The sequence below is a fragment of the Dipodomys ordii genome, unplaced genomic scaffold (genome assembly GCF_000151885.1).
Source record: "Dipodomys ordii isolate 6190 unplaced genomic scaffold, Dord_2.0 Scaffold81, whole genome shotgun sequence".
NCBI lineage: Eukaryota > Metazoa > Chordata > Mammalia > Rodentia > Heteromyidae > Dipodomys > Dipodomys ordii.
In genome coordinates, this window is record NW_012267297.1 from 1,009,825 (window position 1) to 1,034,009 (window position 24,185).

The 24,185-nt window shown below is 53.1% G+C and overlaps 2 protein-coding genes across 2 annotated transcripts; one reads left to right on the top strand and one right to left on the bottom strand.

Moving 5' to 3' along the window:
- The first annotated feature begins 505 nt into the window (after nt 1-505).
- On the top strand, nt 506-5,163 carry Crebl2 (cAMP responsive element binding protein-like 2). Its single transcript, XM_013025037.1, has 3 exons — nt 506-724; nt 1,647-1,791; nt 4,086-5,163. Exons 1-3 carry the CDS (start codon nt 506-508, stop codon nt 4,088-4,090), a joined length of 369 nt encoding a protein of 122 aa, XP_012880491.1. The 3' UTR covers nt 4,091-5,163.
- Nucleotides 5,164-9,775: 4,612 nt separating this feature from the next.
- Nucleotides 9,776-11,014, bottom strand: Gpr19 (G protein-coupled receptor 19). Its single transcript, XM_013025038.1, has one exon. It carries the CDS (start codon nt 11,012-11,014, stop codon nt 9,776-9,778), a length of 1,239 nt encoding a protein of 412 aa, XP_012880492.1.
- Between the last annotated feature and the right edge of the window lie 13,171 nt (nt 11,015-24,185).

A 24,185-nucleotide genomic window follows, 5' to 3' on the forward strand; every position in this document is an offset into this window, starting at 1 on the left:
TTGCATGCATGAGGCCCTGGGTTCGATTCCTCAGCACTACATAAGCAAAAAGAAAAAAAAAGCCGGAAGTGGTATTGTGGCTCAAGAGGTAGAGCGCTAGCCTTGAGCTGAAGAGCTGAGGGACAGAGTTCTGGCCCCACGACCGGACCCCAAAAAAAAAAAAGTGTACTGCTAAAGAACATAATTTTTTTTTTTTTTTGGCTGGTCCTATGCTTGAACTCAGGGCTTGGGCGCTGTCACCAAGCCTCTTTGTACCCAAGGCTAGTGCTCTACCACTTGAGCCACAGCACCACTTCCAGCTTTTTCCTGAGTAGTTTATTGGAGATAAGAGTCTTGCAGACCTTGGTATCCTCAGATTCCAAATTCCCCAATAGCTGAGATGACAGGTGTGAACCACTGGCGCCCAAACTTAATTATGACTGACTTGCTAGCGAAAGTCTCTGTGCACCTCCTTTTCCATGAGGATCCTGGGAGGGGCTGAGGTTGGCCAGAGGCTGATTGGACCATGCCTTCTCTCTTGCTGCAGGTGGTAGGTGGCAAAGTGAAGAAGCCAGGCAAGCGGGGCCGGAAGCCAGCCAAGATTGACCTGAAAGCCAAACTGGAGAGGAGCCGACAGAGTGCCCGGGAGTGCCGTGCCCGGAAGAAGCTCAGATACCAATACCTGGAGGAGCTGGTGTCCAGCCGAGAGCGGGCCATATGTGCCCTCCGAGAGGAGCTGGACATGGTAATGGTGGGGTGCCCTCAGTGCCACCTGGTGGTCACAGGATCCCCAGAATGGAGCAGCCTGTCCTGCAGCATCACTGCAAAGGCTGTTCTGTTCCTCTGGTAGCGTGTGTGTGTGCGTGTGCGTGTGCGTGTGCGTGTGTGTGTGTGCGCGCATGCACAGCAGGCTTACATTTCCTCACACCACTGATGCAGGGCAGTTGTGCCTGCCTGTTCCATGGGGAGATTGCTAATGAGAGAAGACACTAGAAAATCACCCTGGCTAAAAGAAGAGGCTCTACATTCATATACTGTGACTACTTTATGGCCAGGCATGGTGGCCCATGCCTATGATCCCCTCACACTGAACGCTAAAGCAGGAAGATAAGTAGATTGAGGCCAGCCTGGGCTGTCTAGCTACTCTGTCTCAAATCACAGCACGTGTATCTATTTCCTGTTGCAGACGTGCAGTAGAACGCTGTGTAATCGTGGCCAGGTGAATTTCCATGTTTATCCAGTTGTGGGGTGATGGCGGTTGGTGTGGGATGATAGTGATGCCAGCATGAGCTCTGAGATGCCGGGGCAGAGACTGCAGCCAGGCAGAGAAGGCAGCCGGGCAGAGACCTCAGCTGGGCAGATACCAGGGTCCCTCACCTGTGCAACACCAGAGCTAACGCAGGTGCTGATGGCATGTGTACCACGAGGTCATGGTGTGGAGGCTGCGTGTATATGTGTGTATGTGAGAGAGCTGGAGGGTAGGCAAGGGAAGTGAGAGGAGCACCCACTAGATTTCCCTCAGGCTTGGGGGACAGCACACTGGGGAGACAAGAGTTCAAGCAGCATCTGACACTTCATGAGAGGGATAACCAGCACCCATGGGGGTGGAGCGGGCTCCCTCCCGCAGTGTGCATGTGACCTTTCACCGGTACTTGCTTCTCTTCCAGTACAAACAGTGGTGCGTGGCCATGGACCAAGGAAAAATCCCTTCTGAGATCAAGGCCCTGCTCACTGCAGAAGAGCAGAGCAAATCTCAGCAGAGCACCAGCAGGCTCGGCAAGACCGGCAAGGCAGACGCCGCCAGCAATTCCTGTGCGTACAGCGCCCGCCCTGGGGCAGCCCGCAGGCCGGGGGTGTGTGTGTGTTACATGATGCCTGTGCTTAAAGCATGAGCTTGATGTGGGGGTGCAGTGCACAAGTGCAGCTGAAGGGGCCATGCATTCTCCATACTGAAGTAAGATTCCCATGGTGTTCATAGAGAGCAAGCGAAGGCCAAGTGTGGTGGTGTGCACCTGTAATTCCAGCGCCAGGCTGGCCCGACCACCTAGCAAGAGCTCCGTCCATAAGCAGGAGTGGCATCACTTACTGTTTCTAGCTCACAAGAACTTTCACGTAGGTTAAATATTTAATAATTGCAATGAAGGTTTATACTTTTAATCCTTTGGGAGTACACACTATATGCTTAGCATGCCTGAGGGCCCGGGGTTCGGTCCCAGCTCCCACAAAATGGAAGAATTAGGAGCGGGCTGGATGAGGACCCCCCCCCCAGGCCCCCAGGTGCAGTGATGGCGGTTAAACCAAGGCTGTTGGAGGGCCATCTCTCTAGTGAGGTGAGATACACTAGGAGCTGTGCAGTGGGGGGGTGGGGGGGCAGGTAGGTGAGGCACTTGGTCATACCATCCTCAGGGCTGGATCTTGCTTGGGGAGAACGCCTAGCTTCTCTGTGTGTGCACTGAGTTTTGTTGAACGCTCTTTGTCTAGTATTCTGGCCTCTCCCAGGTCTGGCTGGCGGCCCCCCTCCCCCACTCAGACATCCTCACTTCTAGATGGCCTTGATGCACAAAGTGTCCATTTGGAGGAAATGGGCTTATCTTGTTCTCCGTGTTGCTCAGAGCTGGCGTCACAGCCCAAGGTCAGGAAGATTGGCAGAAACGTTTATCTCAGAAGTTGGCTGTGGCTCCAGTTCCCGTTTGTTTTTCTTGACAGCGTGAGGGAGGCTGTGGGCTATGAACAGCACTTGTTCAGACTTTGAAGACTGTATGTTGTTGGGCCTGCTATAGTGACACACTCCTATAGTCCCGGTACTTAAGAGCCTGAGGCAAGAGGATTGTGAATTCTGGGCCAGCCTTGGCTAGTTAGCCATCTAAGAAAAATGAGGATGAGGAGGATGCCAGGTAGTAGCCTCATTCTGCAGATGCTCTGGTGACACTGAGTAGTTAGGAGAAAAAAGCAGTGCTGGAGCGCCTGCTTACAGGCACTTGAACGAGAGAAGATGCCACCTTTCATAAAACCTGTGTGAGTTGAAGAGGTGGGCTTGATGTTTATTTATTTATTTTTGGGTCCGGTTGTGGGGCCTGAACTCTGGGCCTGCGCGCTGTCTCTCAGCTCTTCAGCTCAAGGCTAGCATTCTACCACTTGAGCCACAGCGCCACTTCTGGCTTTTTTCTTTTTGCTTATGTGGTGCTGAGGAATCGAACCCAGGGCCTCAGGCATGCAAGTCAAGCGCTCTACCACTGAGCCACCTTCCCAGCCCTTGATGTTTATTTTTATCTATAGCCAGTCCTGGGGCTTAAACTCAGGGACTGGACTCTACCAGTTGAGCCACAGTGCCACCTCTGGCATTTTCTTTTTTTTTTTTTTTTGGTCGGTCGTGGGCCTTGAACTCTGTTCCTGCACTTTTCAGCTCAAAACGAGCGCTCTACCGCTTGAGCCAAAGTGCCACTTCCGGTTTTCTAGTGGTTTATTGGAGATAAGAGTCTCACAGACTTTCCTGCCCAGGCTGGCTGTGAACCATGATCCTCAGATCTCAGCCTCCTGAGTAGCTAGGATTACAGAGGTGTGAGCCACCAGCACCCGGCTTCCGGCATTTTCTGTGTATGTGGTACTGAGGAATCGAACCCAGGGTTTCATGCATGCTAGGCGAGCACTCTACCACTGAACCACCTTTCCAGCCTTGATTTGATGTTTATTAACTGAGTCCAAACTGAATAGTAAAAAAAAAAAAAAAAGCAAAATTTTGCTACTTGTCTCTTGGTTTGCATTTTTTCTCCCTCTTTTTGTTTTTCTTTTTTTGGTTGGTCATGGGACTTAAACTCAGGGCCTAGGCGCTGTCCCTGAGCTCTTTTGCTCAAAGCTAGTGCTCTACCATTTGAACCACAGCTTGACTTCTGGATTTTTGGTGGTTCATTGGAGATGAGTCTCATGGAGACTTTCTGTGCCTGGGCTGGCTTTGAACCATGATCCTCAGATCTCAGCTCCTGAGTAGCTGGGATGACAGGCGTGAGCCACCAGTGCCTGGCCTGATACAACTTTTCAAAAGACAAAGGTCATGAGTTGTAGGACAGGCTGGGCAGACCTCACCGACCAGTGAACCTGGTGTTTTTCAGGGTGAAGGTCTGTGAGGAGATCTGATCGCCACCCCAGGCCTTGGGTCCGACTCTGAGAGTGTGCGGCATCTGCCAGTTGTGCAAGCGAGCGTGGATCACAGATCAGAGCGTAGAGTTTCTGCTCTAACCCATCATGCCCACCACGTTCAAGTGTGGCGATGCTCGAACACCGGGAATAGAAAACGGGTGAAGACTGGGCCTTGGTACCTGCACTCCACATGGCTTCTTTGGTTAATTGATGTTCTTTCCACGTAATTGTGTGCATGGGCGCAGTGCGTGCATGTGTATGTACATGTGTGTGCGAGTTTGGGTGTCACCTCCTCTCCTTTTGGTCACCCCACAAAGAGAAACCAAACGGGCTGATGACGGACTAGGTGCTGGGTCTTTACGTTGACTTGAGTCACATGTATTTCTGGCTCCTGTCAGCCGTTCCAACGTAAGCATTAGTGAATCTACAGTCTCTGTTGTCACAATCTACACCTGTGCTCCACAATGCACATATCAGCAAAACCCACCGAGGAGGCCCCGTGGCAGCCCCCGTCTGGGCAACTGCTGTCTTCCCAGCTATACTTAACGATTTTGCCGCAGCCACGTGGACACGTGGAGAGTAGTGATCACATTTGATTTTTAACCAAAGCAGCCATCAGTCACCCACAGTGTGTATGTGTGTGTGCCCGTCTGTGTCCAGAGGACTGGCCTGCTTGTGTTCTCAGTTCAGTGAGAACTTTCTGAAGAAGATGGAGAAGCAGATGTTGAGACTGAATCTTGCTATCTGGGGCAGAGCCAGGCTGTGTTCCTCTCCCCTCCCTCCCCCTCCCCTCCCCTCCTGCAGGCACTGGAAGAAGCAGACTCAGCCTGACCCGTCCTGTGCACAGTCCACACTCAGATCACTGGTGAGCGTGGCCAGCAGGTCCAGTTTCTGCATTGCGTTCGCAGGAGATTCATGTCTTCCTAGGGCCGTGCTGGAGACAGAATGGAGATGGCTGACCGTGCTCAAGGATGCGGCTGATGATTTAAAGGCGGCTTCGGATTGTCCACTGGTCAACTGTGGTCTGTTCTTGTTCCTCTGTGCTGCCCGGAGTCCTTTCAAAGCAAACATTCCAAAGTGAGCGTCGAGGAGCCCCTGTCTGGTGGTCCCTGTGCCTGGTGCATGATTTATTTGACTTTTTCCACTTGGTATTTTGGACCTGATCAGACCAAGAGACTCTCCTGGGCTTGAAAAAAGTTCCGATTGCCGTGGGAACGGTGCTGGCCGCGCACTTTGATCGAAGCCATGAGCCCTGCCTCCCCCTTCACCCTTCCCCTTCTTCCTTCCCTCCCTCCTTCCCCTCCCCGCTTCTCCCTTCCTCTCTCTGTGCAGGGCATGTGAGGGGGCGCCCCTGCTTGTCCACTGGGGCTGACCCCCACTGAGCACAGCCCCCATCCCGCTCCATAGAGAAAGGCACGGAAGTGGGGAAGCGTGGTGTGTATCCCAGAGACCTGCCAGAATTTCAGCATCGGCTCCCCAGCATGGACCAGCAGGGAGTGCAGCCTCCCAGGCTGGGCCAGGGCGTAGGGCCCAGGTGAAGTCAGAAATCTCTCTCTTCTGTCTAAATCACAACTATCACTGTTTGCCAACTAATTGACTAAACTCAGCATCACCAGTTAGCGTTTTATTTTATCCTATCATCTTTGAATTATGATAGATTTGATTTGGCTAATTACCGAAAGTATAGGTTTAAACTGGACTTAACCTCTAGTTAAAGGCAAATAAAACTTAAAAACATAAGTGCTGTATTTCACAAATCAGCTGCGTAATATCAATTACCTCTTTAGTTCTCAAAGGACGACGACGATGAAGCCACATGGTATTTGGGGCATTGAAGGATTTTTCTTTTACTGAAGAGCATTGTACAATTATATTTTTATGAGAAATAAAAGTATCTTCGCCAGAAACATGTCCAGCTGTCTTTTTCAGAGCACTGTATGTAATATGTCTGTCTGCTTAGCGTCGTTTTTAAAAAGTATGGGATTTAAAGAGAAAAATCGGTCTGGGCCCATTTCTGAGTCACCTTGAACGAGAATATCTTGGCTCAAAATTCAGTGGATGCAGAAAAGTCTGTGAGACTCCATCTCCAAAGCAACCAGCCAAAAGCCAGGCTGGAGGCATGGTTCAAGCAGTAGAGCACAAGTCAGGCAGGCAGCTGAGTGAGCACAAGGACCTGAGTTCAAACCTCAGTACCACCACAATAAATATAAAAACAAACGTGAATGTGTCTGTGTCTGGTGGTAAAACGTGCCTAGCAAGCATGAAGCCCAGGATCTAATCCTCAATACCAGAAAGCAAAGGGGTGATTTGTTATGCAGCAGTAGATGCCCGTTACAGAGCTGTTTTCCTTAAGTACATATTTCATAGTTAATAGTCTAGAACATCTTCCACCAGCTAATGACAAAGGCAGTCCTAGCTCTCCTTCCTGCTTTTCAGATTCCAGACTCCACAAGCAACTCCCAGACGACTCCTAGCCCCAGTTGTTGTGGAAGTGCTGTCTGAACCTGGAGCTTGCTGGGTGGGGGCGATCACCCACAGGCCCCACTGCTCCTCTGGCTGGCTCAAGTTCTTGTCTCCATTGGGGAGAAGTTCCTTCTGCAGAGCTCCAGGTTCCCAGCCCAATCAGTATGTGCCCAGCTAATCATCTGAAGTAAAAGTAGCTGCTCCCTGCCCCACCCCATCTCCTGTAATCATAAAGCAGCATGCCAATTTCAAATTTTTCAGAAAAATCAAAGGCCTGGATGCTGGTGGCTCATGCCTGCAATCTTAGCTACTCAGGAGAGTAAAGACCTGGAAGAATGTGGTTCAAAGCTAGCCCGAGCTAAAAAGCTGAGGGTTTCCATGTTTAGTTAACCAGCCTTGGAGGCATGACTCAAGTGGTGTGTGGACCATGAGCAAAAAAGTTGATGCAGCACAAGGCTGTGAGTTCAAGCTGTATTACCTGAGAATACAAATTAAAGGGGCTTTTGTGCCAGGTGCCCGTGGCTCATGCCTGTAATCCTAGCTACTCAGGAAGCTGAGATCTGAGGATCACGGTTCAAAGCCAGCCCAGGCAAGGAAAGTCTGTGAGACTTGTATCTCCAATAAGCCACTAGAAAACCGGAAGTGGCACTGTGGCTCAAACGGTAGAGTGCTCACCTTCAGCTGAAGAGAGCAGGGACAGCGCCCAAGCCCAGAGTTCAAGCCCCACAACCGACCAAAAAAAAGAAAGGGGCTTTTGTAATCGTTATTTTCAGTATTGGGGATCAAACCCAAGGCCTTGTATGTCAGGTGGGACTTGAGCCACATATACCCCCAGTCTCAAATCCAAGTTCTTTACAATACTTGTGTGCCTCTGTTTCGATCTTTCTTGGGGTCTCACCTCTCAATCACCAAAGCTGTCTTTTTAGCACCTGCTCTCGCTTGATTCCGCGTAGGCCTGTGTTTGCCCCAATGGCGGCCCGTGCCCCAGAGTGGCTGGGGGCATTCCAGACACGTTCCCTGCTGACTTCCCTGTGAGTGAGAATCCTTCTGTGTTCTGCACCCCAACTTTTAAGCTGTTCCTGCCTAGCAAGCATTTGGAAGGGGCAGAGGGCAAGTGGACCTCTGCCACCTTCTTCCTTTCTGTCCCACTGGACTCCTTCCCTCCCAACGCCCTGAATCTAAAGGTCTCACCCAACCCAGACGGAAACCCAGGAAGGAAAGCCGGCCTGTGGTCGGGCGATTTCCACTGTTCCCAGTGGAGCTAGCACAGGCCGTGTGGTGCTAAAAAGAACTTCCATGCACACACGCACGCATGGCAGCAGCAGAATTTAACAAGGAACACAGGCAACTTTTATTGAGGCCTTTCCTGAAATTTTCCCTAAGTAGGGGTATGTGTGTGTGCACATGTGCGTGTGCCTGTGCACACCTTGCACTAATCCTGGGGTTTGAACTCTGCTTTCGCTCCAGCTTGACGTTTTCACCTGAGGCTGGCGCTCTACCACTTGCACCATACCTTCCTTTCCATCAGGCTGTGAATTCTGAGTCCCACGCTAAAGGGGTAGAAAAGGGAGAGACCCTGGCAGATGTGGGGTACCACTGCCAGCTTGGGGGTCCCGTGGGGTTAGGAAATGGTCACGTTCATATAGGTAACCCCGTGACTAGTGCGTGCGTTTGCAGGTTTCATGTGGTGGGGGAATGCCATCTGGTACCGGGAAGTTGTTTGTTCTCTGACTAGTTTATCTCAGCCTTGTCCCTCCTGTGCTGGCAGCTGCCGCTGGCCACACCGCCACCAAGCGGCCATGCCAGGAACCTTCTTCATACTTGGCACAAGCCGAGGGTAGGGGTGAAACGGTGCTGAGCTGGGGGTGCAGAAGGCATTTTGGTTGACCCTGATGTCACCTCTTTATGAGTTCATCTTCTGAATAATGTGGGCTTGGCTCCTTCTGTGCCGACTCTAATTTGCTTCTTTCGTTTGTGCTTATTACAGATGGGGACAGCTTCAAAGAGGGAAAATTAGGCAACGCTACGCAGTTTCTACCTAAGGTTCCTGATTGTTTCGCCATGAGATTAAATGATGGGAGGCTCCCAGCAAGATCTCCAACGTAGCAGGCACTGGTGGCTCACGCCTGTCATCCCAGCCTCTCAGGAGGCTGAGATCTGAGGATCACAGTTTGAAGCCAGACAGCCAGGAAAACCCATGAGACTCTTCATCTGCAACTAACCAGCACAAAGTTGGAAATGAGCTGTGGTTCAAGTGGTAGAGCACTAGCCTTGAGCAAAAAAATAAAGAGAGCTGAAGGACAGCACCCAGGCCCTGAATTCAAGCCCCAGTACTGGGTAGGAAAAAAAAAAGACCCCCCAATGTATGGAGCAGGGCTTTGCATTGCCTGTGGCTACAAGAGAATGTGGACAGGACTCCTCCTAGATGCTACTTGGTAGAAGTAAGAAAAGCTCCTGGAATGTTCCACACTAGCATATTTGAGAATGTTTGAACTATGTAACCCCATAGTTTAAAAAAAAAAACTCAGTGTGGAGGGAAAAACATATATGGTGAGGCAGAGGAGTCTTCAACCAAGACGGAAAAAGGGAGAAAGATGCTTCTAGAAGGCATCAAACTGACACACGTTGTAATTGTATGGTAATTATATTGTAACTAATGTATATATTTCTTTTTTTTCTTTCGGTGCCAATCCTGGAGCTTGAAATCAAGGCCTGGGCGCTGCCCCTGAGCTGCTTTTGTTCAAGTCTGGTGCTCTACCACTTGAGCCACAGAGCCACTTCCAGTTTTGGGGGGTTTTTGGTAGTTTGTTGAAGATAAAAGAGTCTCATGGACTTTCCTGCCCAGGTTAGTTTGAACTACAAACATCAGATCTCGGCCTGTCAGCATGACAGACGTGAGCCACCAGTGCCTGGCTAATGTACATTATTCTAGGCATCCAACTCACGCACGCTGTGGTGCGATATCTGATGTGAAACCAGCTCTATTCTGGCAGATGAAAGCATGTTAGAGAAAGAGACTTGAACCAAAAGAGCTCAGGGATGGCACCCAGGCCCTGAGTTCAAGCCCCAGGACCAGCCCAAAAGAAAAAAGAGACTCAGAAAGTAGGGTGGGAGAAAAATACATCAAATCCTCTCTGTTTTTCTGATCCAGAGCGTTTTTAATACCCTGCACAGGACAGTCACAGAAGGAACCGAGGCGCTAGACGAACGTGTTAGGCGGGTTTGAGTTGATGGGCCATGCCAGCTTCTTGCCCTTGGCCTCCCGGTTGAAGGAGTCATAGATGGAGTCTTTGGTGCCGGCCTTGGCGAGGGGCGGGATCTCGGAGATGCCGACGTAGTTCCGCTTGGCCATGCGGGAGCTGGTGGTGATGGTGTAGGCATTGCTGCGGTAGCACTTGGTGGCCGACATGCAGAAGGTCTCCTTCACGCCCCGCCTGAAGTTGGCATTGGAGATGGCATAGAGCGCGGGCTTGGAGGCCGAGGAGCTGAAGGCGATGCAGGCGACAGCCGTAAACACCAACGCGCTCTGCCGGGCGTCGTGCTCGCCGGGGTGCCAAAGCTGCGCCACGTGGAAGGGCAGCCAGGAGAGCAGGAAGAGCAGGCTGAGCAGCAGGAACACCTGCACCGTCCTCACCTTGGTCCTGGGCACCACGTTCATGGTCCTGCGCACCGCGCGCCCGTGGCCGCCCAGCCTCCAGATGTGCCTAGCCACCCGGCGGTAGACCAGCACCAGCAACGCCGAGGGCGCGGCGAAGGCCGCCAGCACGTGCAGCACGGCGAAGGCCGTGCCCGGCCAGGACGCAGGGGGGAAGTGCGGGCAGTGGCCGTCCCCGGCCGGGCCGAAGAGGAAGAGCACGGGGCTGGCCAGCGCCGCGTCCAGCAGCCACGAGGCGGCGATCATCCTCTTGGCCTTCTCCCGGGACACCTTGAAGCTGAGCGGGTAGACGACGGTGTAGAAGCGGTCGACAGAGATGCACAGGAGCACGGAGGTCTGCACGCCGGGCGTCAGGTACTGCGTGAAGCGCACCAGGCGGCACGCAGCCCCGCCCAGCGCCCAGCGGCCCAGCGCGAACTGCAGCAGCACAAAGGGCGCGCCTGCCACGCTGGCCAGGAGGTCGGCGCACGCCAAGGACACCACAAAGTAGTTGGTGGTGGACTGCGCCCTCCGGCTCCTGTGGATAACCAAACAGACCAGGGAATTGCCGAGGACAGAAGACAACCACAAGGTCCCGAAGAAGACGCTGGCCGCGGCCACTTCCCCGGGGGTCCGCGCGTACCAGGGGCCTGTCCTGTTGCCGGGCCAGCCGGCGTCCTCATTTAGTCCCAGCGGGCCGGGGCTGGGTGAGGCCGTCTCCACCTCGCTGTGGTTGTGGACGGGCACCGGGAGGGTGGGGAAGAGGAACGGTGGCCGGCTCCTGTCCATCGTGAGCGCAGCCATGTTCTCCGCCTTTCGGTCAGTTCTACGGAGAAGAAAAGAGTGAGCCCCCATTAAAACCCTGTCACATGGTCTGGAGATAAGGTCCCCCCCACCGATGGACTGCTGTCCCATCAGGCCTGGGCTCCTCCCTCGGTAGTGTGGGTCCAGATGGTGCACTGGGGTTCAAACTCAGGGCCTGGGCGCTGGGCCAGGCTCCGACTCCACCACTTGAGCCACAAGCTCCACTTTTCGGCTTTTTTCTGGTTTATTGGCAATAAGGGTCTCACGGACTTTTCCTCCCCAGGCTGGCTTCAAACCTTAATCCTCAGACCCCAGCCTCCTGAGGAGTTAGGGTTACAGGCGTGAGCCACTGGCACTCAGCTTTGGTTCCTATTCCCCCCACCCCCAAGTTCTAGGGCCTGAACTCAGGGCCTGGGCGCTGTCCCTGAGCTATTTTACTCAAGGCTAGCGCTCTACTACTTGAGCCACAGTGCCACTTCTGTCTTTTTGGTGGTTCATTGGAGTTAAGAGTCTCACAGACTTCCCTGCCCCAGGCTGGCTTTGACTTATGATCCTCAGATCCCAGCCTCCTGAGTCAGGCTCAGGCCAGGTCTGAACTCAGACAGGCACACTGGTCGCACAGTCTGGATTTTCCTAGACTTAGCATGTAGACATGGGAATTCATAGTAATCCCACGGCCCATGGCCCACGATGCAGCTGCTGAGTGCCCGCCAGAACATGGGGGGAACACAAAACACGCCGGCTCAGGGCCGCACAAGGGTGCCAAGAGTGCAGGAGAGGCTCTGTCCCCCTTGAACGGGAGGGGACTGGACTTCACCATAGCTAGCAGCTGGGGCACCTTCTACACAGACGGGAGGAGCATGGACACCCGTGTGCACTGTCCAGGAGGGGAACCACCTTGTACATTTAATCATTTTCTGTTAGAAAATACCATGGCACGGGGCTGGGCAAGTGGCTCAGCCATAGAGTGCTCAGTTTGCATGCATGAGTCCCTGGGTTCGACTCCTTGGCACCACATAAGCAGAAAAAGCCAGAAGTAGCACTGTGGCTCAAGTGGTAGAGCCTTGAGCTGAAGAGCTGAGGGACAGTGGCCAGGCCCAGAGTTCAGGCCCCACGACCGACAACAACAAAATACCATGGCAGTAGATAATTTTCCTCAAACCCTTCCTGCACAGGCTTGAGCTGCCTCTCTATAAAAAGCTGGGAGCTCGCACCTGTCATCCCAGCTATTCGAGAGGCTGAGATCTGAGGATTGTGGTTCAAAGCCAGCCCAGGCAGGAAACTCTATGAGAGACTGATCTCCAATAAACTACTCAGAAATGCCAGAAATGGAGCTGTGGCTCAAAGTGGTAGAGCGCTAGCCTTGAGCACAATGGGACTCAACGACAGTAGACAGGCCCTGAGTTCAAGCCCTAGGACCATACACACACACACACACACACACACACACACACTAAAAATAAAACTTCTCTAACTTCACAAAATATTCACTGCAAGTAAAGGTGCTTCTTGGGCAAGAACTTCTGGATTCCTGGGTTTTAGGAACAGGGCACCCTGCCCCCTTCACCCCTCTCTTCCTCCTTCACACAAATTCTAAAATAGTAGAACGAGAGGCTGGATGGTGGGCCCGCAGGAGAGCTATCCCCAGCTTCTGCCGTCTTCACAGCAGTGCTGTGAAAGTCAGGGCCTACTCCACACACATGCTTCCAAAAGACGGGAGTTTATGTTCCAGTCATTCTGTCTCTGAAATCCATGGTCTTGGTGGAAAGGAATGGAGGTGGGTACCAGTGCTCTCCACAGACTGCTGGACCAGGCAGCTTGGGCTCTGGTGTAGCACAGTGTGAGGTGTTTATCTGTGGCAACAGCTGGAGGATGTGTCATTTGGGGGCCACCCTGGCCCCAGAATACAGGAAAAGGCCAGGGCACTTCCCCAGTTCACGCCATGTACATCAACAGCAGATGTGAGGGAAACCTGGGCTTGGCAGGCCCTCTAGTGCTACAACAGTGTCCACACACCCACAGTGGACTGGGGTGAACTTGGACTCGGGACGCCATCTAGTGCCAGAAACCAGCAGCGATTGCAGATTTAAAAGAGCAAGCCGCCTGCTTGAATTCCAGGCAAGGCCAGGGCAGTCTGGGGATGGAGCGGGAAGGAGAGGAAATCTTCCAAAGGGATGAAAAGAATGAAAAGAACTGGGATGGGAATGTAGCGCAGTAGTAGAGCATATGTGTGAAATGAACAAGGTCTCAGGTTCAACTCTCAGCACTATCTACAGGGGGTTTGGGGGTGGGGTCCCAGGTTCAGTCAAAATAAGGTCCCAGAAAATGCTGGACACCCTGTGGCTCACACCTGTAATCCAGGCTACTTCAGAGGCTGAGAGCTGGAGGATTGTAGAAACTAGGTGGGGTAGAAAAGTACTCAAGACTACATTTCCAGTTAATCAGCAAAAAGCTGGTTAACTGGAAATGTAGTCAGGCCCTGAGTTAAACTCCAGTACTGGTGAAAAGACCAGAATGGAAATAAACAAAAATCAAGATTGAAAAGCAAATATAAAAGATCACCTAAACACCTGGTTCTCTGGGAACAAACTTTACAAACCTTATTTAGATGACAAAAAAAAAAGAAAGAAAGCATAAATAAACATGCAGACACAAGCCAGCCAGCTGGACAGAGACGGAGCCAGTGGTTCACGCCTGTCATCCCAGCTGCTCAGGAGACTGAGATCTGAGGATTGCAGTTCTAAGCCAGCCCTGGCTTAGAAAAGTCTGTAAAGAATCCTCTCTCTAGAAAACTACCACAACAAAGCCAAAAGCAGACCTCTGGCTCAAGTGGTAGAGCACCAGCCTGGAGCACCAAAGCTTGGGCACAGCGCCCAGGTCCTGAGTTCAAGCCCCTAGACTAGCACAAAAGCACAGGAGAGGAAGCCTTCTGGGAAAGTGTGCATGTTACACACCAGCTCTTGTGTACAGGCCACTAAGCAACATCACCCTGGGGTGCTGGACATCTTGGTGCTTACTGTCTTGGCCCACAAATGCCCCGTGCCCACTGGTTGTGCAAATATGATCAACAGCACAGGAAAAGGAACTGAGAACGATGTGTGGCACCAAGCAGGTGCTCTATAAATATTTCCTTATCACCATGGGGCACTGGCAAACACAGGGAAACGGGGCCAGGTACGGGTGGCTCACGCCTGCAATCCTAGCTACTCCAGAGGCTAAAACCAGGAAGACCCCCCACCCTGGTTTGAAGGCCCAAGACCTTATCTCTGAGTAACTAGCAAATGCCAGGATGGAGGCGTAAACCAAGTGGTACAACGCCTGCTGTGAGCAAGAAGGTTGAATGTGTGAGGCCCTGAGTTCACACCAGTACACACATACAAACCCCCCAAAACTTTAATACTCTTTTGGCTTTGCTAGTAATAGTGCCCCGGAGCCTAAACTTGCCTTCAGCCAAGTGTACCACATTTACACGAGAATCCTGAGGGCGCACCCCATGTCCCGCCACACCCCACGAGACTCCTGTCCCAGTGGGACCTGTCATTTATCTCAGGAGGAACCAAAGGCTCCGAACTGGAAGAGAGGGGGTTCAAAGCTCCAAAGGGATGCAGTTACTCCCCAAAGTACTGCGCAGTACTCAGCACTAGACGAAGAACAGCACTCAGTCAAGAATTTGCAACTTCAAGATTGCTGCCCCAGCTACTTCTGGAAAGGCTCGCAGGAGAATACCTGCATCCACACAGGACAACATTAAAAAAAAAAATGAGCGTTTCTCCTTGCACCCCGAAAGTCCTAACTGGCAAGGAATGATGTGTCCCCTTACTTTGCAGTGTGATATTTATTATTATCATTATTATTATTGTTATTATTATTATTTTAAAGCTGTGGATCTAGTCTGTTTGACAGCCTATGTCACGGGCATTGTTTTAAGATGTTTTTAATCCCTATAAGAACAAAGTAGAGGGGATAGGATGGTGGCTCAGTTGTAGAGTGCTCGCTTTACATGCATGAGGCCCTGGGTTCGATTCCTCAGCACCAGATAAGCAGGAAAACTCAGAAGTGGCGCTGTGGCTCAAGTGGTAGAACACTCACCTTGAGCTGAAGAGCTGAGAGACAGCGTCCAGGCCCAGAGTTCAAGCCCCACAACCATCACCATCACCAACAAAAAAGACAACAAAACAGTGCATCCTGCCCAGCCTGTGACGAGGGTATGTCTGATAGCAGGGTGCTTCTAGATTCAATTTAAAAAAAAAAAATCAGCCATGATGTAATCCAGGTGCTTTTTCCCTTTAGCCATCATTCGGTCACCATGGCAACGTGGTGTCTTACTACCAAATATCTATACAGCCAGAGAGAGGTGGGAAGGAAGGGAGACAGGGAGGGAGGGAGGGAGAACGAGCAATTACTTACTGGGTTATTTGGGGGTACGGAATGTGCCTGTGCGGATAATTCAAGATCAAACGTCAATTTCCCCGGGGGTCTGGATGAGCCGGGCGGGCTGATTTATTCCTCCAGTAGCTGCTGCGAACTCACTGCCGACAAGCAGGCCGTCAAGAATGCCCACCCTGGGGTCCGAGTCCTTGGCTCCAAACTCCAGGTCTATTTGTAAGCTCTGAGACCTGAGCCACGTTCCTTAACGTCTCTGCGCCCTGGTTTCCTCCTTTTTAAACCGTGTGCTGCAGGAATGAAAATGAGCCGGCTGCTGGTGGCTCATGCCTGCACTCCCAGCCACTCAGCAGGCTGAGATCTGAGGGTCATAGTTCAAAGCCAGACAGGGCAGGAAAGTCTGAGAGACCTTTAACTCCAATGAACCACCAAAACGCTGGAAGTGGCGCTGTGGCCCAAGTGGTAGAGCGCCAGCCTGGAGCAAGAAGCTCAGGGACAGTGCCCAGGCCCTGAGTTCAAGGCCCATGACATACATACATACAGACAGAGACACACACACACACACACACACACACACACACACACACACACACACAGCCGAGTCCCTGGCAGATTTTAGCCTATCTCTTTGGTCACTTTCTTTAAGAACTTCCCTAGGGCCATCTTGGTGGCAATTCGGAGGGGCTGTGCCCCAGGTTCGGGAGCAGGGGAAAGAAGCAAGGCAGTGGTGCGGCTCCCTGGCTTCCCAGAACCCTAGGAACTGGCCCAGAGCAGCCAAAACGCCCCCCCCCCGCCCCAATCCCCCTCGAGGGGCCACCGCACACGTGCTGCCCCCCCCCCCATCTCTTTCCAGGATTCAACGAGCACTTTCACGATTTCCCAATTCAGGTCCTCTGTCACGCGTGGCACAAAATCAGGAGCTGGTAAGGAGCATTGCCTACCCAAGACACCACTGAACCCCAAATTACCTAGCTGGGATGGGGTGTTGGGGGGAGGGTGGTCAGCTCTCAGTGTGATGCCTAGAGCTCTTCAGCACCTACCTCCTCCATCTGGACTCGGTTTCTCCTGGTGGGGGGGGGGTCTTCGTGGTCAGGAGTCTGGAGAATCCCCAGGGGCACCGGGAGACGCTGGGCACGTGCGCATGGCTGTCCCCTGCCCTGCCCCCACCCTCCCCAGCTTGGCCCTGGGCTGCTGCGGGCAGGGAGATGATGCAGGCCAGGCCGGGCTCAGCTGCCTCCCGCCCACCCCCAAGCCCAGCTCCCCGCTCCCCCTCCTCCCTCCCTCTCTCCAAGCTGCTGGAATGTGTCACGTGGGAGCTGGGTCACGTGGTTCTGGGGGGAAAATGTGGCCATCCTCTCCCTCCCGGTCCTCCCTCCCTTTTTTTTTTCCTTTCAGGAGCAGAGCTGCCGCCATCGCTGACCTGATTGGCTCCCACCATCCCATCTCCGCATCCGCCTCCACCCCTGGCTCATTGTCATCCAGTGATCTTTGTCCTCAGGACCCAGGGCTGCTTGGCACCGAAGGAAGGGGAGAAGCGGGGTCACCGGGGTGACCAGGGCATTCCTCACCACCACCCCTGCCCCCCCAACCCCTTTCCCCAAGAGCCCGTAGAGACCCAGAAAGCCTTCAGCACCACGGACAGCAGTGCTCCCCTTCCAGTGCTCCTTAGAGCCAGCCTCTCAGTCCAGGCGCAGGTAAATAAAGGCATTTACACCGGGTCCCCCCCCTCTTCCGCCCCCGAGATCTTGTGCTCATATCTCAGATGCGCACCTTGGATGTGGGGTTCTGACTTCCCCTACTGTTCACTTCCCTTATAAACACGAATCGCCCCATATCTGACTGACTAAATATATATAAAATCCCAAAGTGATTCTTCATCCTGGGGCTCCGTCCTTCACTCATGCCCGCCCTCCGCCCACCCTCCGCCTGTGCTTGGTGGGGTAAACCCTCACATGACAGGGTTCCTGGGGTGCACAGCTCCCCCACCCCCCACCCTGCGTGGGCCTGCCTGCCTGCCTCTCCCCACCCCGGCTGCTGACGTCCGGTTGCCATGGAGCCAGGCCCGGTTGAGGGGAGGACTCCTTTCAGAAGTGCTCACCAGGAAACAGCACCGGCTAAAGAGCCTGCTGGGCCTCCACGCGCTCCCCCAGAGCTCAACTTTCTCCCCAGGGCAACGCCACCCATCCTCCATCGCCTCCTCCCTTAAAACTTTCTTTGTTTTCTTAGGGGGATGGATTTAGCTCAGTGGAAGCACTTGCCTGGCAAGTGCTGGTGAGACCTTGAGTTCGGGTCCTCAGCTCTGCAAGACAAACAAACAAACAGTCTATATTTAGGCCCAGTACGGTGGCTCACACCTGTCTTCCCAGCTACTCAGGAGGCTGAGATCTGAGGATCTTGGTTCAAAGCCAGCCCCAGCAGGAAAGTCCATGAGACTCTGATCTCCAGTGAACCAGAAGTGGCACTGTGGCTCAAGTGGTAGAGCTCCAGCCTTGAGTGAAAGAGCTCAGGGACAGCGCCCAGGCCCTGAGTTCAAACCCTAGTACTGGCAAAAAGAAAAAAGAAAAAGAAAAATGAAGTGTTTGGTAGAGCAAGACCACACCTCGTTTTTCTTTCCTCCTTCTTTCTCTTTCCTTCCTTCTGTCTTTCCTTCCTCCTTCCACTCTCTCACAGACAGACAGACAGGTGGACACTCATGTCCCCAGCATCTGCAGGGCGCACATTCTCTGCTTCAACCAACAGGAGTTCAAGGACACTTGAGGTGAATGTGTGCGAATCTTCTTCTCATCATCATTCCCTGCGGGTCGATTTGCATATCATTTGCATGGATTTCCATATCACTTGTACTCTAGAGATCCGCAAGTCCACCTCCACCAACAGGCACAGTGTATATGCAAATGTTCCGCTATGATCCACAAAGGCCCTGGGTGCCACGCATGCGCCTCCTCCTCCTCCTCCTCCTCCAGGGGTCTGGAGCAGGTTCCCTGGGAGACCTGGGGGACACCCTCCTCCCACACCCTGCTCTTCCTCCTCCTCACAGCCTCCTCCCCATAGCCCCCTTCTCCTCACACCCTCCCCCTCCTCCCCACACCCTCCTCCTCACAGCCTCCTCCTCCTCACACCCTCCCCCTCCTCCCCACACCTTCATCCTCACACCCTCCTCCTCACAACCTCTTCCTCCTCCCCACACCCTCTTCCTCACAGCCTCCTCCTCCCCACACCCTCCTTCTCCTCCCCATACTCCCTCCTCATCCCCATACCCTCCTCCTCCTCACACCCTTCTCCTCCTCCCCACACCCTCCTTCTCCTCACACCTCCTGCTCCTCCCCACACCCTCCTCCTCCTCATACCTTTCTCTCTGTCAGCTTTGTTCTTACCCATCTGGAACACAGGCTTTGGGAAGGCCAGAGGCCGGATGGTCACTGCAGCTGCTCCCTGGGCTGGGAACAAAGCTCAGCCCCTCCACTGGGAGCTCTGAGTCAGACATGGGAACCAACAGCAGGGGAGGGGCCTGGAGGCCGAGGTCTGAGGATGGAGGTTCAAGGTCAACTTATCTCCAATGAACTCCAGAAAACCAGGAGTGGCTCAAAGTGGCAGAGCACCAGCCTTGTGCAAAAGAGCTGATGGACAGCACCCAGGCCCCGAGTTGGAGCCCCACAACCATCAATATATGTATAATATATATCATACATACTATGTTATACATAATGTATTACATATTATATATGTATATAATACATAAAACATATTATGTGTATTATACATTATAGCATATAATGTATAATATACATTATATATGTATAATATATACGTTATACATATGTATGTGTATATATGTCTAATATATATTATATATGGAAGAAAACATTCTCCGAGACCAAGGCGCTGGGTTACTGAATGCGCGGCGTCGCCCCGAAGGACATTTTCCCGAGCGCCCAATCTGGAACCTGGGCCAACCCTGCACAGTTTCAAAACTTCCCGCGTTTATCACCAGGCGCATGCGCCTTGGCCCCGGGGCAAGAATGCTTACTAAACGCCCTGCGCATGCGCACCCGGCCTGGGCCGGGGTGGAGGAAGACTGTCGCTGCTCGCGGAAGTCTCGTGAGAGGTTTTGTGTGTTGGTGACCCCCGCCCCGCCGTCCACTTTTCTTTTCTGGTGGGTTTTTTAGGAAGTTCGTCTCCCAGCCCCGGCGCATCAGTGCCGCGAGCACATTCGGCGGCGGCCGCGGGAACGTCCTTCTTCACCCGTAAAAGTGCGGAAGAAATGGTGAAGGGACGACAGAGCGAATGGTCGGTCACCTTTCGGACGCCAGGTTTTCTTTTCCTTTTTTCCAGAAGCGAAACCCCGATGGCTACGAACTTTTTGTTTTAAACTCGCTGCGCCTGCGCAGAACGACCCGAGCGCGCCGGGGCCGCTGTGGCGCTTGCGCAGAACGGATGACATCGCGGGTGGACGGGTGTGCGCCTGCGCAGAGAGGGTTCACGGCGCTTTGGCTTCCGCCCCGGCGCCTGGGCTGTGGCTTGTTTACCAGCGCGGCCCGCGGGGAGTCTGCGCCTGCGCCTTGGCGGCCTCCGGCGGGACCGACTCCACCGTGGGGCTTCCCCGCGCGCTAGCCCCCGTCCTGGCTGGGACGGGTCCGACTCCCCCGGGCGGGAAAAAGAGGAAATGCAAATGTTTTTATTTTTCTGATCTTTTTTCCTCTTTGGTCCTCCATGGGGATCGAACCCCGGTCGCTGCACGCGCTGGGCCAGAGCCGGTGGCCCAGCCCAGCCGCCTCCCAGCCCTGGCTTTCTTTTCCCTTTTTAAATGCCAATTTTGCAACAAAGAAAAAGCGGACCCCGAGGTGGGGAGGCTGGTTTTATTTTGAACATTAACGGCTCCCCGGTGCCCACATTATCCCGCGAGGTGCTGGCAGACAGCCCATTCACTCGCTTTGTTTTAGTGGTGGCTCCAGGTTACACGGCCCTCTTGCTTTTTCTACGTTGGTTTATTTCTGATTGTCATTCTACAGGTGATGTGCGGAGGGTGACGGTTAACGTAGATCAGGTAAAGAGTGCAGGGTTTTGTTCTGGTTTTGCCAGTCCCGGGCCTTGAACTCGGGGCCTGGGCCTGGTCCCTGAGCTCTTTTCGCCCAAGGCTGGCGCTCTACCACTTGAGCCACAGCGCCACTTCTGGTTTTGTACTAACCCGGTGGGGCCCGGCCTGCTGGAGGGGGCGGGGCATCAAGAGGCCGTGCCGCCGAAAGGGGCGGGGTGTGCCGCAGAAAGGGCGGGGCATGTCCTGGGGGGGTGGAGCATTGAGCCTCCCACGGTGAGCTGTCAGGAAGGGATTGGACAGTGGGCAGCTTGGGGGAGGAGCATAAGTGGCAGCTGGAAAACCGTTAGGAAGTTAAGATGGAGTTAGCACCGAAGAAGGGGAGGAGTAAGAGTGAAGGACAGGGCAGTCCTCGGGAGGTCACCCCAGGCCTGCTCGAGAGGCCATTTGGGGTCTCCTTTGGAGGTCACCCAGGGCCTCCTCGAGAGGCCATTTGGGACCTTCCTCTAGAGAGGCCTGTGGAGAGGCGCCTCCAGAAGCAGAGCAGTGCAGGCCTGTGGACAGTGGAGAGGCCTGGAGAGAAGGAGGAAGGGGAAAACAGCCTTCCCCTTTGGAGGTTTGCAGACCAACTCATAAAGGTTGGGGGGGGGGGGGTTGGTCAGGACTGCCTATTGGAGGCTCGGAGGTTTGGTGGTCAAGGCTGCTCTTGATTCTTGGTATCTAGCCCAGGACAGGGAGTCTCGAGACCCTTTTCTGGTGTCAATAGGGTAAATAAACTTCTCTTCTCCACCTTTCCCTGTCTGTGCCTTGATGGATTGTCTCGCTCTCCGGAGGTCATAAGTGTTTGATGGTGGTTCGTTGGAGATGAGAGTCTCAGGGATTTTCCTGCCCAGGCTGCCTTTGAACCGTGATCCTCAGATCTCACCCTCCTTAGTAGCTGGGCTGACAGGTGTGAGCCACCACCCGTGCCCAGCTCTGCAGTGATTTGCTAAATAGAACAGGATAGGGTAGAATGGGGGCTGAGTCCAGGCAGCTTCTCCCCAGGTCTCTTCCCCCCCCCTCAAGGTCAGCTAGTTCCCACCATGGGGGTGCAAGGCCATCTATGGCCACCACACCCTGTATATCAGTTAGGGTGAGATACTGAAGGCCCTGGCAGAAAAACTGACAATGAGCAGAAGGAAAGGCAGTCGGCAAATGTCCCCCCATTTTTGGTGGTGGTGGGAGGTAAGCAGTGCTGTGGGTAGAAATGAAGGCTTTGTACATGCTAGCGTAACACTCCCCCTGAGCCAGCCTCCCGCCCATATGCCTGGCCAGGACTCAGGAAGTCGGTTTATTCCTTGTGTGGGTATGAGGTATATGCACACAGGGCTTTTCTTGGCCCACTGCTCCACAGCTCTTACCAAGATCATGCAGAACTCCGTGGGCAAAACCAAAGAGCAGCTTTCAGTCTATTGACTTATCATGTATCAACATCTGTCATTATCAGTCATCGATGCTGCTGATCTATCGATCTCTCATCTACTGATCATCTATGAATCTGATTGATGTATCTTTTGATCTGTCCTATTGATCTGTCAATCATCTACGCAGAAATCATCTTCATCTGGCAATCACATCTCTTCATCTATCAACTCTCTAGCAATGGTCTTGATAGATCCATCATCTACCTAGTAATTGCCATCTGTCTGACAGTCTCATCTATGTTATCCATCTGTCTGTCCATCTGTCTTGTCGGTCACCCATCTGTCTGTCATCTGCCTCTCTGTGGAACCTGGCTTTGCCCTGGCTGGTAAGCCTGCAGCATCTGCAGCTCCATTTTCCCTCTGACCTCGCCGTCACCTGCTGTATTTCCACCTCATTGGCTTCTCAACCAGACCAGGTAGGTTCTTCCCCTCCAAGCGCTGGACCTTGCCAGAATACCGAGAATTACATGACTGCCCAGGGCTCATTCCCACTCTCAAATGCTGAGTCTGGAGTCCTGTCCCGTGGGCGTAGCACCTGCCTTCATCACTGTCTCCGCTCCCATCAGGCCGCTTGTTTTCTGGCACAAGTAAGGACATGACGTGGCCTGCCCGCTGGCCCTGTGCATTGTGTGCCTGGCGCCCTGGCCAGCGCGGGCCACCCCAGGGCACCGGGCACCCGGTCACCTTTGTTCTCCCCCGGGTCCCCAGAGGGGACTGGCATCTGCTCAGGGCTCATTAAAAATTTAATGAGTGAAGAAATGAACAATATCCATGCGAATAATTACTCAAGGGACATCTATGTGAGTAATTACTCAAGGGAGAATGGTCAGAAGCAAGAAGTGTGCCCTTTCACGGTTTTGTTTTTCAATTTTATTATTGGTATTAGAGTGCATAACCTAAAGCCTCAGGTAGGGGTGATTTTTCTCAGTGTGAAGGCTGGGGTGTGGTGGAGGGTAGTGGCGTGATAGCGTGGACGTTCCAACCTTACCGAGGACATCTGCTTCCATTTACTTCGTGCAAATTCAATCCTGTTCATGAGCATGGGCTCACCATTCTGGATTTCTTTCCTGGTTTTTGTTGTTGTTTATTTTGTTTTGTTTTTTGTTGGTCATGGGACTTGAATTCTAGGCCTGGGCACTGTCCCTTAAAGCTTCAGCTCAAGGCTAATGCTCTACCACTTGAGCCACAGCGCCACTTCTGGCCATTTCTGCTTATGTGGTGCTGAGGAATCAAACCCAGTGCTTCATGCATGCAAGGCAAGCACTCTACCACAGAGCCACCTGCCCAGCCCCTCTTTCCTATTCTTAAAATACTGACTTTTCAGTTTTCCTTGGGGGGGGGATTGTTTTTCTAAAACTGGCCAGTGTCATTTTCTTTGGATCCTGGCCTTTAAACTCTTCTTGATTAGGAGCTTAGCAATGGGACCATGGACGCCACACCAGACAAGGCCTCTGCAAAGCTCACATCTGTCATCACGCTATTCAGGAGGCTGAGATCTGAGGATCTCCATTCCTGCTTGGGCAGGAAAGTCCAGGAGGCTCGTCTCCAACTAAACAGCAAAAAGCTGGAAGTGGAGCTGTGGCTCAAGTGGTAGAGTGCCAGCCTTGAGCAAAAAAGCTCAGTGGGCCTGAATTCCAACCTGGGTCTTGGGAAGAAGAAGGAGGAGGAGAGGGGAGCCTTCTGAGACCCTCACAGGCCCCATGAGCTGTGCTCTGTGCCGGGGCCCAGGCTGCACCCGCAGGGACTGCCCCTTCCCCGGCTGTCCGACATTCCACACGCACCCAGTGCCCCTTCCTTCTCTCCCAGGTGACTTCTGCACAGCCCCAATCACCTCACACACTGTACACTTGGCTCTTCCGTTGTATTTTCTGGCCAAGGGCTACACCAAACATCAGACCTCAGCTCAGGAGGCTGAGATCTGAGGATCAAGGTTCAAAGCCAGCCCAGGCAGGAAAGTCCATGAGACTCTTATCTCCAATGAACCACCAGGAAACCGGAAGTGGAGCTGTGGCTCAAGTGGTAGAGCACCAGCCTGGAGCACAAAGGTTCAACCCTCTCCCCCAGGGGACACACACACACACACACACACACACACCATTATCTGTCTCCCTTTCTCTTACACAGACTTCATCCTAGTTCAAATCTGTTCACACCTGCGCCACGCCCCCCCCTCCAGCTTCAGATAATACTTGGCTTCTAGAAGTCACTAGATGGACATGTGTGAGAGAAGTGAAAGAAAAAGCGAATTAACAGGAGGTGCTCGGTAAATATTTGCTAGTGTCGGAGCCAGATG

Coding starts and splice junctions, on each gene's coding strand:
- Crebl2 (XM_013025037.1), top strand. CDS start 506: ATGCCTTCTCTCTTGCTGCAGGTGGTAGGTGGCAAAGTGAAGAAGCCA. Junction 725..1,646: donor TCCGAGAGGAGCTGGACATG/GTAATGGTGGGG, acceptor CTTCTCTTCCAG/TACAAACAGTGGTGCGTGGC.
- Gpr19 (XM_013025038.1), bottom strand. CDS start 11,014: ATGGCTGCGCTCACGATGGACAGGAGCCGGCCACCGTTCCTCTTCCCC.